This window comes from Phyllostomus hastatus, unplaced genomic scaffold (genome assembly GCF_019186645.2).
Source record: "Phyllostomus hastatus isolate PE091 unplaced genomic scaffold, TTU_PhHast_1.1 phas_scaffold_1066, whole genome shotgun sequence".
Classification (NCBI taxonomy): Eukaryota; Metazoa; Chordata; class Mammalia; order Chiroptera; family Phyllostomidae; genus Phyllostomus; species Phyllostomus hastatus.
In genome coordinates this window covers 13288790-13304054 of record NW_025334004.1, presented here as the reverse complement: position 1 = coordinate 13304054, position 15265 = coordinate 13288790, and the positions used below count along the sequence as shown (strand labels likewise).

The following is a 15265-nucleotide window of genomic DNA, read 5'->3' as shown; positions in this document are numbered from 1 at the left end:
TAGTTATGTTCATTTATTTCATTTTGCTTCTGCCTTTTGGGGGACTGCTTATTTATTTGCTTAACTTTGTTGTGTTGTTATGTAAAATATGTACATGGTTCTAAAGTCAAATCTACAAAAGAAGATATGATCAGTGATGTCTATCTCCTATCCTGTCCTCTCTCTTTTGTTTCCCCCTTCTTTAATAAATGAACATTATCTTTCCATTTTGTAAAGTATAAGCAAATAAGTATATGTATTCATATATTCTTTTCTTTATTAGATAAATGGCTGCTTATTATATGAATTTTTCTTCACCATAACATTGTTTTTCTTTAGTAAAATTTGTATTGAGGAATGTTACCTATTTATGTTGTGGCTCACCTGCTCCCTGGTTGGCCTTTTATTATTGTGTGACATCATCACCACACTCTGCCATTATATCATGGCATCATTGTGTCAGTACATCATTACTGAGTTAACATGGTTACACTGTCAGGTTGTCACTTGGTTGCTGGATTGTGTGCCTTGTTGCAGTGTCACTGACTACATGGTTATTTCATTACCACCGTACAGCCCCAAATTGTTAACTAGTGCACTGACCCATCATTTCCTGGTTCATATTAGTGAATTGTCATATGGTTATCCTGTTTCTGGATTACATCATTATACAACATTACAAGTCCTGCACTATCACTTGTACTATGTGACACATTTTGCTGCATTATATTATTTAGGATCACTTGTTTCCGTATTATAGTATCACTTTGTCACAAAATCACATTAACCCATTCTAATTAAATGTAAATTTGGAGGATAGGAGAGTGAGGGCAAGAAGGTATCTCCCAATTCTATATCCCAAGGCCAATTCACCCCCGACCTAATACTCCCTAATTCTGTCTTTTGGACATCATGCCAAGCATGTCAAATCAGACATGTGTACTCTGTATACGAAGTCATGCTCATTGTTTCCAGTCTCAAGTCAGCCTCTCTTCTTGCCTCTGCTGATGGCCCCACTAGCCACCCAGCCTCTTAGAACACAAAACTTGGAGGCAGTCATCTTTCCCTCTTTCTCTACCTCACCTTTACATCCAGTTAGCAGCCAGGTCCACATGTGTCATCTTAGGGAGGCTGCGAACAGGCCTTGTGTGCTTCCCAGAGAGAGAGAGCCCACTCAGCTCACCCCTGCCCCTCGTGGGAGACTTTTCCATCACAGACCTTCCTTCCACAGGCCAGCCTCTCTCTCTCTCTCTCTCTCCCTTCCTTTTTCATAACTGCACCAACCTTCTAATAGTCTCCCTGACTCAATCTTTCCTTCAGACACCCTGTCTGGCAGCCAGAATTAACTTGGCAAATAAAACTGTACCTGGCCATTTTTAGAAGCAGTCAATGACTATCCTCTGCCATCAAGGACAGGAAGAAGGGAAAACTCAGCCTGACCTTCATTGCCCTGCCAAACTGGCCTCCCTCTTCCTCCATTCAGTAACCACGTCCTGTCAGTTCAACTTCTGGTAAATTATCAAAACCTGTTTTTGAAAGTGGACTTTCCAGCTGTTTATTCCCCACCTCCTATGATCATTCTATGCTTGAGCTGACCCTTGTATCTGTCCAGAGCATGCTTCTGCCAGACTCTGGCCTTTGCTTTTGTAGGAAGTCCTCCCCAAAATTCTCTCTACCATTCTGACCTCCAGCTCTCAGGACATTCTCTTAGCACAGCTGGTTTGGGTTCATCAGATGGGCTCACAAATTGTTTCCTGAGGGTTTCTCTTCTCTCCCACCATGCCACCCTGTCTTGGCTACTAGGAGAGGTCGGACTCTGGGGAGCTTGGCCCCAGAGTCAGGCCAGGGACAGAGCCTAGAAAAAGTGGGGCCTATATCTGTTCATTTATTTATTCAACAAATATTTTCTGGTATCCATTAAGTGGCAGACCCTAAGGATAAATACATGGACTCCATTCTTGTGAAATTTAACATTTTGGTGGAAAGACAGACAATGCACAGGTAGGGTGACAATGTTGATAAACGAAGAAGTTTGGGAGCTGCATAAGCTCAGGGAGGGGTCAGGGAAGGCTTCCTGGAGGCAGTGAGATTTAATCTGGTTTTCAAGGACAAATAGGAGTTAGTCAAGTGAATGGTGGGGGTTGTAAGGTAGAAAGAATTTTTCAGGCTACAGGAAAAAGAGCATGCGCAGAAGCCAAAAGGGAAGGTCAATGGTACTGGAGCAGAGAGAGCAGGGAAAGCATGCTGGAGGCAAGGCTGGTTCGCCGGCCGAGGCTGGGGCTTTGTGCCTTCTCAGTCAAGTTAAAAGTTTAAACTTAATCCCCTGTAGGCCCATGGTGGGCCCACCAAAGAATGTTAAACTGGATTTTGTGTATGTGTGTAGGGGCACAGCAGAGTGTCATCTGTATTTTTAAAGATAACTTTAACTGCAAGTATGGACCTAAATCAGGGGAGCAGGCAGAGCTGCTGGTGGCCCAGCCTCAGGTGATGGGGGAAGCTGGAAGCAAGCGACCCAGACTTGATATGTTTACAGGAGGTTGAGCTGACAGAACTTGGATTCTGATTGGTTGAGAGGGATGAAGGAGAGGGAGAAGTCAGGGATAACTGGTGGGATTCTGGCTTGAGGATTTGAGTGGAAGATGGTGCCATTACCTCATCTTAGGGTAGGACAATCATATTTTGGGCTCCACGTGGAGTCCCCAAGATAGCCGGGGGTAATGACAATGAAGTACAGGGAGTTACAGGTTCTAACCCAGTCAAGGGGTCCAAAGGACCCTCCCTGGCAGGGGTAGCTAAGGGCAAGACCATGACTAAACGTGGCTTAGGGCCCAAGATAAGAAGTTGGGCCTAAGGTTGGGATCGGGAGGAACCCTGAAGCTGAGGGAGCAGGAGGCCTAAAGACTTCCAAGTGGACTCAGGGTGGCCCAAGTCCTGGGTGACTCTAGCCTCAGTTGGTGACAGACGGCTTGGCTGGGCTGGGCTGCCCTCTCCTCCTCTGATAATTAATCCCGCGCGGGGGCTGCGGGCGATGACAGGGCTGTCTAGCGTGCACTTAAGCATTAAATGACCAATTTCTGTCAGACTAACTTCCCCAGCCTCCCCGTCCCCTCCTCTGCTGCCCACTCCCCCCCTTCATCGGCACCCCCTCCTTCCACTCCCTGCACTCTGAGTTTTTCAGCAACTGATGGCTCCTGGTTCATTTCTGTGGAATTAATTGGTCCCTGAATGAATTCTGTTGACAGGGCAATTTATCATGTGTTTGGGCTGACAGTGCGGGTGTCGGGGGGTAGGGGGTGGGGAGATGAATGGGGGGCCTGAGATGAAGGGGGGAGGGGTCTGGGTTGGGGTGAATATCGGCCATAGATGGGAGCCTGAGAGACACCAGCCCTAGGGCTTAGGGAGCCATAGAGTGCCCCCAATCATGGCTTCATCCTTTGCTACACATCATTGATCCCACAAGTTTGAGAGAAAACCCCAAATTGGGAGGACCCACCAAACTTTGGCCTCTCCCCAACTCTTCAATCAGCTCAAATGGGGGTGTCTTCACTGGGGAATTCAACATCACCCTACATTAACTCTCTAAAGGCTGGAATGGGGCCTGGAGCTCTGGGAAAGAATAAGACTGTGTGTGCGCACACACACACACTCAGGCACTCAAGGAGTGAAGGACTGATTAGTCTAGGGGGTAAGGGGGCTGGTCCCTAGGGAGTTGGGCGCTCAGCCGGCCTTGTTAACAGGCACCTAAGGGACTGGCTAATTAGGGTATTGGGATGGTTGGGCAGGTGGGGGTGTTGGGGGGAGGCAGGAAATATATTTGGCCCCAAATAGCTGTTTCCTTTGTCTTCCTCCCCTAGTCTCCTGCTCTGCACCCTCAGTGGTCCCCACTGTTCTCCTAGCTCAATGCTCAAAGACCCTACCTCTAGAAAACTTTGGGCAGACACTGGAAAGAGGGAGCAAAGACAGTACTAACTCTCTAACTCCCAGATGGGAGAGATACAACAAACAAATAAATCCATGCCTCCTCCTTCTCTAGCTTAAAAAAGCACCCTCATCCCTTTCCCCATCTGAATATACCCACCCCACCTCCATAGAACTTTCTTGAACTTCTCCTGGCCACAGAGATTGCCTGAGTACCCACCGAATACAACTACAGAAGAATAGAGTGTCAAATGGGAAGGATTCCTAGAGGCCACCTGGTTTTACACCTGAGGAAACTGAGGCACAGAGAAGGGGGTGCTTGTTGAAGGTGCCACAGGGACCTTGTGAGCTAATTTCTGGGTTCCTTCTGCTGTTGACTTGGAGATGCCTCCATAAACGTGCTTTTTGTTCTGCCTCTAGGTTGCATATGGGGACTGGGAGTTCCGGGGGAGGTTTGGGTCCTCTACAGGCCTCTCCTACAAGGTAGTTGAGGCTGTACTTGGGAACTTGGGGATGGACAGTCACAAAGGTCAGACCATGAACATGGGCCCAAGTTGCCACTGGGATTCATCAAGTAGGGTAGCCACGTGGGGGAGAGAAATGTGGATGAGGTGGGAGAGGGGAGAGCAGTGAAATCTTGGGGGGCCAGGATGCTACATCCTGAGAGATGGAGCTAGCCAGGGTGAGGGGAGCTCAGGACCTTCCATCCTTGTGTGCTCACCCTGCTGCTGCCTGGCAATGAGGTCCTTCCGCTCTCACAGACTTCCTTCTGAATCCCCAAGAAAAATGCTCCCCAAACTCTCTATCCTCCTCAAGGGTAGACCCAGCCCTGCTCCCTCCACCCTCAGCAGACAGCAACTGTGTGTCCTGCAGTCTCTCTGAGCAACCTTAGCAGCCCCCTTTCCCTCATGACCTTCCTGTCTCCAGAAGAGTTCTCGGTTCCTCCCCACCCATCACTCCACCATACTATTTCAGGCCTCCTTTCATAAGCCTCCTCATGTTCATCCCTAATTGGCCTCCCTTCACCCCAGCTGCCTCACACCCTCTGCCTCAGCCAGCAGGCTGTCCACAGCCCTTAACACGAAAGTCTTCCTTTGAACTCACCGACATCATCTTCTGGCCTTTCTCATGTTCCTCTCTCTTCCAAACATTTCCAAAGAATTATTTACACCCTGCCTCCTTCTATTTCCTCAGGTCTTAGACACCCCTCCCCTCCAACTATCAGCGGCCCTGCCTGCACCCTCAGAAAGCACTAGCTCTCAGACCACCCGGTATCCCCTCGTCACCAAATCCATGGCCGTCCCCTCAGTCATACAAAAAAAAGCAACATTTGGTTTACTCTTTAAATAATTATGCTTTATGTGCCAAAGACCTGGCTATCTCTGGTCTTTACTTTTTTTTTAATTTAAATTTTATTTTTCAACAAACTCAAAATTATATTAAAAAGCATACTCACAGAAATCTCACTCTTACCCAATCCTCATCCACACTCTTCCCTCCTTAGAGACAGCCATTTTCATTAGATTGTTGTTCATGTTTTCAATGTTTATGTACATATAAGCTAATGTGATAAAATTCTTGGTTTTCTCCTTTCTTGCATGTGTCCACTGTTCTGCATTTTTCTTTTCTCTTTTTAAAGATTTTATTTATTTTTTAGAGATAGAGTAAGGGATGGAGAAAGAGAGGGAGAGAAACATTGATGTGAGAGAGAAACATCTATCAGTTGCCTTTTGCATGTGTCCCGACCCAGGACCGAACCTGTGCCTTGACCAGGAACTGAACCAGTGACTTTTTGCTTTGTGGACAATGCCCAAACAACTGAGTCACACAAGTAAGGGCTTTTTCTTTCTTTTTTTACTTAAAAGTACAGCCTTGTCATGTCTGCATGTTGGTATTCTTCCCGAGCTCCTCCTCAGTGTAGACCCACCCCGTCATCTCTTGCCTGCTATACTGGTCTCATACAGGTTTTCCCCGCACCCACTGTCTCTCCTTCAGCTCCACTCCTCACATTATGGACAGAGGGTTCCTCCAGAAATGCAACTTTATTACCCTGTTCTCTCACTCAAAAATCTTCCATTGCTCTCGTTGCCTATAGGAAAAAATCCAAAGTCCTTAATAGAGCATTCATGCCCTCCAGAACTGTTTAAGTCAGAAACTTTTTGGTTGCAATTAACAGATTTGCTTCAACACATTTGCTTAAATGAAAAAAAGAATGCACTGGTGTATGGCCCCAGAGGTCCACAAGTGGTCATACTTCAGGCCTAGCTGGCTCCAGGGGCTTTAATGTAACCACCAAAGCCCTTTATCTCTCTTGTGTCTGTGTCCCTGACTGACTTAGCATAACTAACTGCACTCTCTGTGTGGTGAGGGGGAGTCCTCAGGGACCCAGAGCCCTCATCATTGCAGCTCACGGGCCAAAAGAAGAGAAGGCCCTCCCCTTCTCCTTTCCTGTACCATATAAAAAGCCTTCTGAGAGGACTCAGATTGTTTCTAACTTGAGGCCTATGTGCTTTGGACAGGGACATGGGGTCCCTGTTGGTCAGATGTGGCCTCAGGCCTGCATCTGGTCAGGAGCTGATGGCTTTTCTGACTGAATAGCACTGTGACGGACAGTTCCACAGGAACTACATAGGACGGTGGAAGACCATGTCCCAATGGAAAGAGGGTGCACCCTTGATGCCCCCGCCATGGGGACTATGATAGGTGCTTTGGGGTGTAAGGGATAGGGAGTTACCCGGATAATGGTGCGAATTACTCACAGAGGTTGAAGCTTATGAGTCTCGAACCACTGGGCTGCAGAAGTATGAACAGCATCCGCCCTCTTTCTCCTCCTCCTTGGCTACTCAGCTACTCTCTGGGGGTCATCCTGCTCCTCCATGTGATTGTAGGGCCCTGCCTTCACTTTCCTTCTCTTCTTCCTTGCCTCTGCCTCCTGCTCTTTCATGAGCTCTTCTGCCTCACCACTCTGTTTGTTTCTTTGTCCACTGTGTAGTTGTTGAATATCTCTTGTGTGCCAACGACTGCCCCAGGAACTGGAGATATAGCAGCAAACAGAACAGACAAAAACCTGTCCTCATGGAGTTAACATTCTAATCAGAGAGGACAGGCCTTGAACCTAAAACATAATCTTTCAGGAAGAGGTAAAGGATGTGGAGAAGCAAGGGAAGGGAACAGAGAGTGATGCTGGGGTATATGCTAAGTTTTATTTAACTTAACAAGGGAAGGCCTTGTTGGAAAGGTAACATTGGAGCAGAGACCTTAAGGAAGTGGGGCGCCAGTCTATGGAGGGTAACAGCACATGAAGTGCAACTGTCTTGGGAAGGCTCGTGTTTGGTGTAACTGAAGCACAGAGGCCAATGGGCTCAGAGCACAGTGAGCTGGGGGAGGTAGTGGGAAGTGAGTTAGTGGTGGTGGGGGTCAGGAGGGTGAGGGTGGGAGGGCCGACAGCCAAAACATGTGGGGCTTTGTAGATCAGCTTTAGGATTCTGACTCTGATGGAAAAGCGGAGCCACTGGAGACCGCTGAGCAGAAGCAGGTCACGATCTGCTATACACATTGGAGAATCACTCTGCTGCTGGGGGGAGAATAGACTGGGGTGAGTGGGGTAAAGATGGAAATAGGAAGACCAATTAGAACTTTTTTTTTTCAAATCCTGGTGAAGGATCATGGTGAATTGGACTGGGACAGTACAGTGCAAGTCCTCAGAAATGGTCAAATTCTCAATCTGTTGGGTTGGCCAAAAAGTCCATTTAGTTTTTTTCCGTAACATGAAAGACACTTTTTCATTTTCACCAATAACTAAGATTTGGATATTTTGAGTATGTTGGCTATTGGTTTCTAGTTGGTGGAGGCCAGGGGTGCTGATAAACATCTTTCTGTGCATAAGACAGCCCCACGGCAATGTATTATTTAGCCAAAATGTCAGTAGTACCAAGAAACTTCACAAACCACTTTTGACATGTTCGATCAGTCCCAGAACCTTCTTCACATGCTGCATAAATCTTTTTTTTTGTATTTCAGTTTCATTTTTACTTTTTTGAAATAATAATGCATAATATTCCAAGAATGTTGCATATCTTCTTTCATCCTCAATATAAAAATGGCTGCACAAAATTTACCAATTTGATTTTTTTAATGCACGCTGATATGACAATTGTCACAAGACAATCTAACGGAATTGTTTTGAATAAAGTTGAAGGCACCTAAGCACTACTAGAGCCATCATATGGAAAAAACTAAATATTTTTGGCCAATACAATATTTTAGAGGCAGAGCTGGCTAGTTTTGTGGTGGATCAGGTATGGATGGGAAATGTAGAAGCAATCAGGGAAGATCTAAGGCAGATAAAGCTGGCCTTGACTGAGATGAGGAAGACTGGGAAATCCCCTTAGGATCTCCATTGGGCTTTGCCGCTAGTGGTTAATGGCCTCATTCTCCCCATACTTCCTCGTGCTGTGTCCCGAGAAAAGGGGACTGACTGGTTCAGTTTGGAGTCATTGGCACAAATATGGTGGTTACATGGGCAGGAGGGCACTGAGTGGGGCAGCTTCCTTAAAGAAGCCGTGTAAGTGATGAATGCTGTTTTGACATTTCTGTCACAGTGCCCTTGCTCTCAACTATTTTTAAGCTTCATCTCCTGCCACCTCCTGCATCCCCTCTGTCTCTTCCTAGGCACCTGATTCTCCAGCCACATTCCATCTGGCATGTTTTGATGCCTCCACGTCTTTGTTCCTGCTATTCCTTCAATCCAGGGCACCTTTCTTCACCTGTCCCTAACTGTCGTACATGGTGTACCTCAGCTGTGAGCGTGGGATGGGGATGGGAGTAGGAGAGTCAGCATCAGGTGAATTATGGAGAACAGGCTCTGTTTATGTTTGGCGTGTGCTTATGGGGCTTCGGTTAGAACAGGCAACTGCTCAAGGACTATAGAACATATTTTGGGGACTCTCCAGCTGATTCTAAGCAGAAACCAGCACTTCAAGAGAAACACAGCATGAAAGCTTCTGAACAGAGGTGGTCACTGTCAACAGTGGGACTCTCACTGCCCGATTTGGCATGAGGAGACCAGAAATAGAACATAAGGTAAGGAACTCTAGTAGAAACCAGGCAGGAGGCTCTGACTCCTGAGTTGATGTGTTAGGCGAAGAAGCACTCCCAGCCTGGGGGCACCTGGAGGCAAAGCCAGGTAGCCAGCTACATGTGATGAGGGCACCACTGCCTGGGCCAGCCCAGTGCCCTGACAACTTCCAGAAACTTATCTGCTGGGCATCAGCCAGTAGTCAGGAGATCTGCCATGCTGGGTTTTCATGGGCTCTGAGCAGGATCTCCAAAGTGAGGTGTAATTTCCTGGGGCAGAGGTGGTGGCAGGGGTACAAGATAATCCATTTATTTTAGAGAACATTAGAACTTCTATGTCTGTGTATTCCAATCTCACCCTTTTACTATTTTATGTCTTATAAAATTCATAATATATTAGTTCAGTAGTACATTCATGGAACTTATAAATAAGTAAATTTTTAAATAAATGTATAATTATATTAGGTGTACATGTTCAGAATTCCTTCTACTAACGGAATGAATGATTGGAAAAACAACTGGGAAGACCACCCTTGTAGGAGAACCATAGCTAAGAGAGGCAGTGCCAAGCAGGGTGCAAAGCGGGATTGCCATTTGCTGAGATGAGGAGCAGGGAGGGCACAGGTAAGGAAGGAGGAGGAAAGGGGATGGACTAATTAGGGGCTTGATGCTTTGTTGGGGAAGCTGCGTATCCTCCTGAAGCGCCACAGAGGGTGAGGCTGGGCAAGCAAGTTTGGAGAAAGGTCCCTGGGGATCCTGGAGGGAAGGAGGCATTTGGAACACACTGCCCCCAGCCAAGAGGGAAAGTCCACTCCTTAGTCTGTCTGCAGGTCCTCCTTGCAGCCCCTGTCCCCAACCATCCCTGGCACCTCAGTGCATCGAGAACCTTCCATCCCTAACTGGAGTGGCCCAGTGGATTGGGCCTTCTCCTGCAACCTGACACCATGGAGGTTGGATTCTCTGTCAGGGCACATGCCTGGGCAACAGGCCAGGTCTTCGAGATTTTGCGAGAGGCAACCGATTGATGTTTCTCTCACACATTGATGTTTCTCTTCCTCTCTTTCCCCCCTTCTTCCCCTCTCTCTAAAAATAAATAAATAAAATCTTAAGAAAAAAAAAACAACCTTCCACGTGGAAGGAGGCCCAACTAAGAGCTGAGTTGGGAAGACTTCCCTGGGCAGAGAAGGGAAGTCTCCAAGGGTGGAGACCAGGTGAAGGTTGCAATATCTATGGGAGGGCTGGGGTTGAGAGGTTGCTGCAGGAACAGAGAGGGGACCCCTTCCAATGCCGCCTGGGTAATCCTGGGTAATCCTGGGCAATCACTCCGTCTTTCCCCGCAAACAGGAAGAGAGACACAAGGCAGACAGATCCTTCACTGGCCCCTCTGAGCTCAACGCAGAGGGCACTCAGTTAGAGTGTCTGAAAAACGAAACAGTTCTCCCACTTCCCCACTCCCGGGCCTGCCTAGCCAGGGACATATAGACCCACGAGGTCGAGCAGAAATGGAAACCCTGACCGACCGACAGACTCCGGTGCTTCCTCTCAGGGACACACCCAGACCACACCAATCTGGGTTGCTGCTCGCCAGCGCCCGGGGCTCCGCAAGACCCAGGGGGCGCGCGAGGTCCCGTGAGCCGGCAGGATCTGCCGGAGTCTCGGCGGAGCTGGGCGCTGTGCGTGCGCGGCACTACAGGAGCAGCGAGGAAATTTGTGACAAACGCCTGCGGTCTCCGCGGTCTCCGCGAAGACTCGTGGGATAAAATTGCGGCTACGCAGAGGTGCAGAGAAAGAACACAGGACAGCAAACAATCGTCCCCCCCCCCACCCCCGCTACCCCGTCTCGAAAGGGCCTCGACGTCGAGTTTTGAGAGTTTACACCCAAAATCCGAACGCGGGCGGAGAGGCAGGGCGACTGTATCGGCCTGGTATAGATGTGTAACTCGAAGTTTTTTGGAGCTTTGGAAACCTTCTTGCCCCAAGGGCGGGGCAGGGCGGGGAGGGTGGCTATCGAAGGGCCCTCTGGTCTGGGTCTTTGCCTGCTTTCAGCTGCCTCCGAGAGGTTTCTAGGTAAGGGGGTGGGAGGGGGTGGCAGAGGGAGTGTAATTGGGGGATCACTGACGGGGTTACTTGGGATCCACCAGTGTGAGGGGAGGCCTGGCCCAGAGACCGGGAGAGACAAACCTGGAGCCATGGGGAGTGACATACAAAATTTTATTATTATTTATTTATTATTATTTATTATTATTTATTTCTCATGTGCACAATAAAAAAAAGAAAAAAAGAAAGAAAAAGAAAAGAAAAGAATCAAAACGAACCGACGCGCTTAAAGTGGCCAAGGAGACCAGAGCTATCAGGGGCTCTCTCGAGGGTTCGGCCGGCTCCTGGCTCTGGTGCCCCTGCCCCGCCAGCCGCGCGAGGACTGGGTGGGCCTGGGAGTTCGCACCTCGGCGCCCTCGCCGCCCCGCTCGGGCCACTGCAGCCTGGCTGGGCGCCGGCAGTTCCCTTAAACTGTTCTCTGTTCTCGTTTTCCTTTTCAAATAAAAAGGCTGGAAGGGGAGAGAGATCTGGGCGAGGACTCCAAGCCTTTTCGTATTTGTTCAAGGATTTTATTTATTTATTTTCACTTTTATTGACTTTGTTTCTGTTATTTCGAGTCATCACGATCCACGGGTGAGGAGACATGCAAAGGCGCATCGCCGCTACCGAGAGAGCAACTACGGGGCGGGGCGGTCCGGCCGCCGGCGGCCCAGGGCGCACGGGGCACAGCCGAGAGGGGACAAGCCCGGGGGTGGAGCTGCCACCTCTGATCTAGCCTGCGAGGGCAGGGCGGCCGGGGCCGGGCTGGGGGGAGAGGCCGAGAGAGGGACAGAGACAGAGACGGAGAGAGGCAGAGGCTGAGAAGTAGAGAGAGACGGAGAGAGGGGAGACATGGGCAGGAGAGAACGAAAGAGCGAAAACACGGAATTACAGAGAAGTAGTCAACAAAACAGAGAGGAGTCCACAGGACCATGTTCGTCGTTTTGCATAGAGATTTCTTTTCTTTCGTAATTTTTTTTTGTAACATAAAAAATGCCCCCCTCCCCCCAGGACGTGCTGTGCTTTAGTGGGCGTGTAGCTGTGTCCCCCCCTCCCCCCCAGCGAGCGGCGACTCTCACAGCACAGAGCGGGGCGAATCTACAGGCAGGGCGGGCGGGCGGGCGGGCGGGCGTCCGGGACTCTACCGGGCGGGGCGGGGCGGGGCGGGGCGGGGCAGACGGGGCGGGGTTATATACAGAGGGGTTCGCCTTCGCACGACACACACCATCTTTCTACAAAGCAGCAGCGTGTTGGGTTTTTGTCGTTTTTTCCTTTTTGCAAAGACCATCATATTAAATAAACGTAGACCTTTTGCGGTTCTGTTCAGTTCCTGCCGGAGGAAGAGGCTGGGGGTGGAGTGGACGGCCCCCCACTTTCACCCCGCCCGCAGCTCAGATGCCAGCTCAGAACCTGCTCCCGCCACCGGCAGATCGAGAGTCTGTGTCGGGTGAGGGACGTCAAGTAACCGCTGGGGAAGACCGGTGCACACGGCCTATGGAAGCTGGCCCCACGGCAGGCAGGCACCGGAGAGCCTCCCACGGGGTGGCGAGATATAGGGAGGAGCGATGCAGAGAGACGTGGGATGGGAAGAGGACTGGCAGGAGGGAAGACTGGGAGGTCACAGATGGCAGAGACGCTGAGGTAGGGGCGAGGTGGGGCTGAGAGTCTCGTCACTAGTAGGAGGCGCCTGGGCCCTGGGGAACCGGGCAGTTCTGGCAGAGTAGGGAAGAGCCAAGAGTCTGGCTCTGCGGGTGCAGGCTGCTGGGGCCTGTGTGTCTTGGGTTCCAAGTTTGGAAAGACTTAACGACCCCAACCTTTGTCCCTAGAGCCCACCCCCCATGCCCCCATTCCATTCCACCTTCTGGGGCAGGGCACACTCCGCTCGGAAGGTGGGGGCAGTCCGGCTGGCGCGGGGGTAAGGACTTTTCCCCGAGGTTTCAAGGGTTCAGCAGAAGGCCCTTCCTTCTTTTGCAGAAAATCATTTTGTCCTTAATTTCTTTTGCCCAGTCCCTCCAGCGAGGCCTCCTGCGCCGGAGCATCCGAGTCGGCGGCTCCAGGGCTGGGCCGAGCTGCAGTCGGTGCTGATTGTGTGTCACAGAAACGTGTCCCCGCGCACAGCGGCCGCCCGGCCCGAGTCCGGAGATGTGGCTGGTCCGCTCTGTTGGGCTCCGTGAGGCCAGGGCAAGCCGGGTCGGGTCGTCCTCGACGCACCGCACCTCGAAGTCCAGGCAGGCAGGGAGGGGCAGCGGGCGGGACTCGGGGTAGTGGGCTGGGGCCTGAGGGTCCGGCCCGTGGCTCCACTAGTCCTGTCCAGCCTTCCACGGGGTTGACGTGAAGGGCTGCAGGTGTCCTGGGGTGGGGTGGGGCTGGGGCGGTGGCCAGGAAGCTTCGAGTGGAGTCGGTCCTCCCTCCCTCCGGGGTGGGCTGTCAGACGGGGACGATGTGGAGGCCGAAGCTGTCGGCCTGAAGCTTGATGTGGTCCCCGCGGTAACTAGTGGCGGTCATAGGCAGCGGCAGCAGCGGCAGGGGCGGAGCCCCGGGGGGCGGCACTATAATAATAAGGGGAACCTGGAAGTTAACACAGGAGAAGAATGGGCTGGGTGAGAGGACAAACAGGAGAACAAAAAAAGGAAAGAAAAGCAAAGACCTCCCGGGGCTCGGGTCTGGCAGGACGGGGCAGGAAGACCTTGGCTGGGCTTCGGGGGCTGGTTGCCCCCAGGAGAGCTGCATTCACCGGGTGGGAGAGGGACCCAATCGGAGACCACCGCTGCCCGATTATGGACCCTCCAAGGGTGCTGAGGTGGGGGTGGTGCAGGGCTTTTCAGCGACGGGGAGGGAGAAGAGAGGAAGGACGGGCAGGAGGCACGGGCGTCCTCAAGGGATCCCGGGCCTCAGTGCTGCGCTAAACGTCTTGCCCGGCTGGCACCCAAAAGTCAGGTGGCTGGGAGTCAGTCGGGCGCGCCCAGAAGCAGCCAGCGTGAGCGGGGCGAGCAGGGGCGAGCTGACGCGCTGAGCCGCCGGCCAGCCAGGTGGCGTACTCACTTAGTAAGGCGGGGTTGCTGAATCTCCAAGCCTCGTTGTAGGCCGTGTACTGGGGGTGGCTGTACGGGTTGCCGGAGAACTCGCTCCCTGCGGGACGGTGGGGGTGTGGGGATCAGATACATGCATCTCCGAGGTGGACCTGATGTGCCAGACCAGCAGCCTCCCCCCGGTCGTGGTGCAGGTGGGGCAGGCAGGGCAATGCCCGCTGCAGGCTGTGGGCCAGGCGAAAGCGGAGCAATCCACGCAGTCAGCGTGGGGAGAGCTGGTGGTGTGTGTGTATCCGGGGATGCAGAAGCACCCATGAGCCTCGCACAGAAGCGTGGAGGGACTTGTGGGGTAGTGCCTGCCTGGGGCTCCTCCCGCGGAGGTGCCTGGCCTACCCAGGAGGGGTTTGTTCCGGGTCCAGTCACGACTACCCCGCTGCGTTGGCGGACAGGGTTTTTTTAGTGGAGACTCAGGTTCTGGGAGCCGTAGCCCCACAGGGTGGAAGCGGGGGGGGGGGGTGGCAAAGAAAGGCTCTCGGGACACTTTGTCCCAGAAAGTCCTAAGAATGGCATCTCAGCACTGTGCCAAAGCAAAGGGGTTGGGCTGTGCTGGGAAACCCCCCCATCACCTTTCCCTGTAGGGGTTCCATTCATGCACCACGCAGCAGGTGAAGGAGGTGGCAGGGAGCAGGTGGACTGCCCCCCAGGGTCAGTCAGTGGGGGCCACCCGTGGGCTGGGAGCTCTCGGAAGCTGTTTCATTCCCTCCGCGGGAGAAAGGCCAGGCCTCCGGGTTTCCCCCTCACCCTTTCTCCTGTGTGATGACCCCAGACTGTTTACAGTGATCCCTAACCGCGGGTTAAGTAGAGGAGAAGGGGCCCCTTTCGGAGAGGGAGCTGGGTGGGGGTGGGGGATGCAGCCACTGGAAAGCCTGTTTATTGACGAGGAGGGAAAGCATGCGTGCAGCAGGATAATGAGCTTCTGAGCTCAACTGTGACCAAGAGGAACTGAGCTATCTCCTTCTCCATCGCTAATGAAACAAGTGTAATTTCCTCATCAGCACTAGATTCTGTTTAACGACTCCCCCCTTGCCACCATGAGCTCTCTGCGCTCCTCTCATCCCCACCTCCTTACAGACTTCCCCCTCCCTCACCCCATCTCTTCAAGACCTTCTCCAGCCTCCACCAGCTCA

At 51.6% G+C, this 15265-nt stretch overlaps 1 protein-coding gene across 4 annotated transcripts in view; it reads right to left on the bottom strand.

Annotated features, from left to right (window-relative positions):
* Positions 1-12227: 12227 nt before the first annotated feature.
* PAX2 (paired box 2) overlaps positions 12228-15265 on the bottom strand; it is an 87310-nt gene continuing 84272 nt past the window's right edge. For 2 of the 4 annotated variants that reach the window (XM_045854537.1, XM_045854540.1), the window contains 2 exons: positions 14092-14178; positions 12228-13617 (listed from right to left, as the gene is read on the bottom strand). In XM_045854537.1, the coding sequence (XP_045710493.1) occupies positions 13541-13617; positions 14092-14178 (164 nt within the window). In that variant the 3' untranslated portion in view covers positions 12228-13540. The remainder of the gene's footprint in view (positions 13618-14091; positions 14179-15265) is intronic. The other 2 variants (XM_045854536.1, XM_045854539.1) reach the window with 1 other exon arrangement.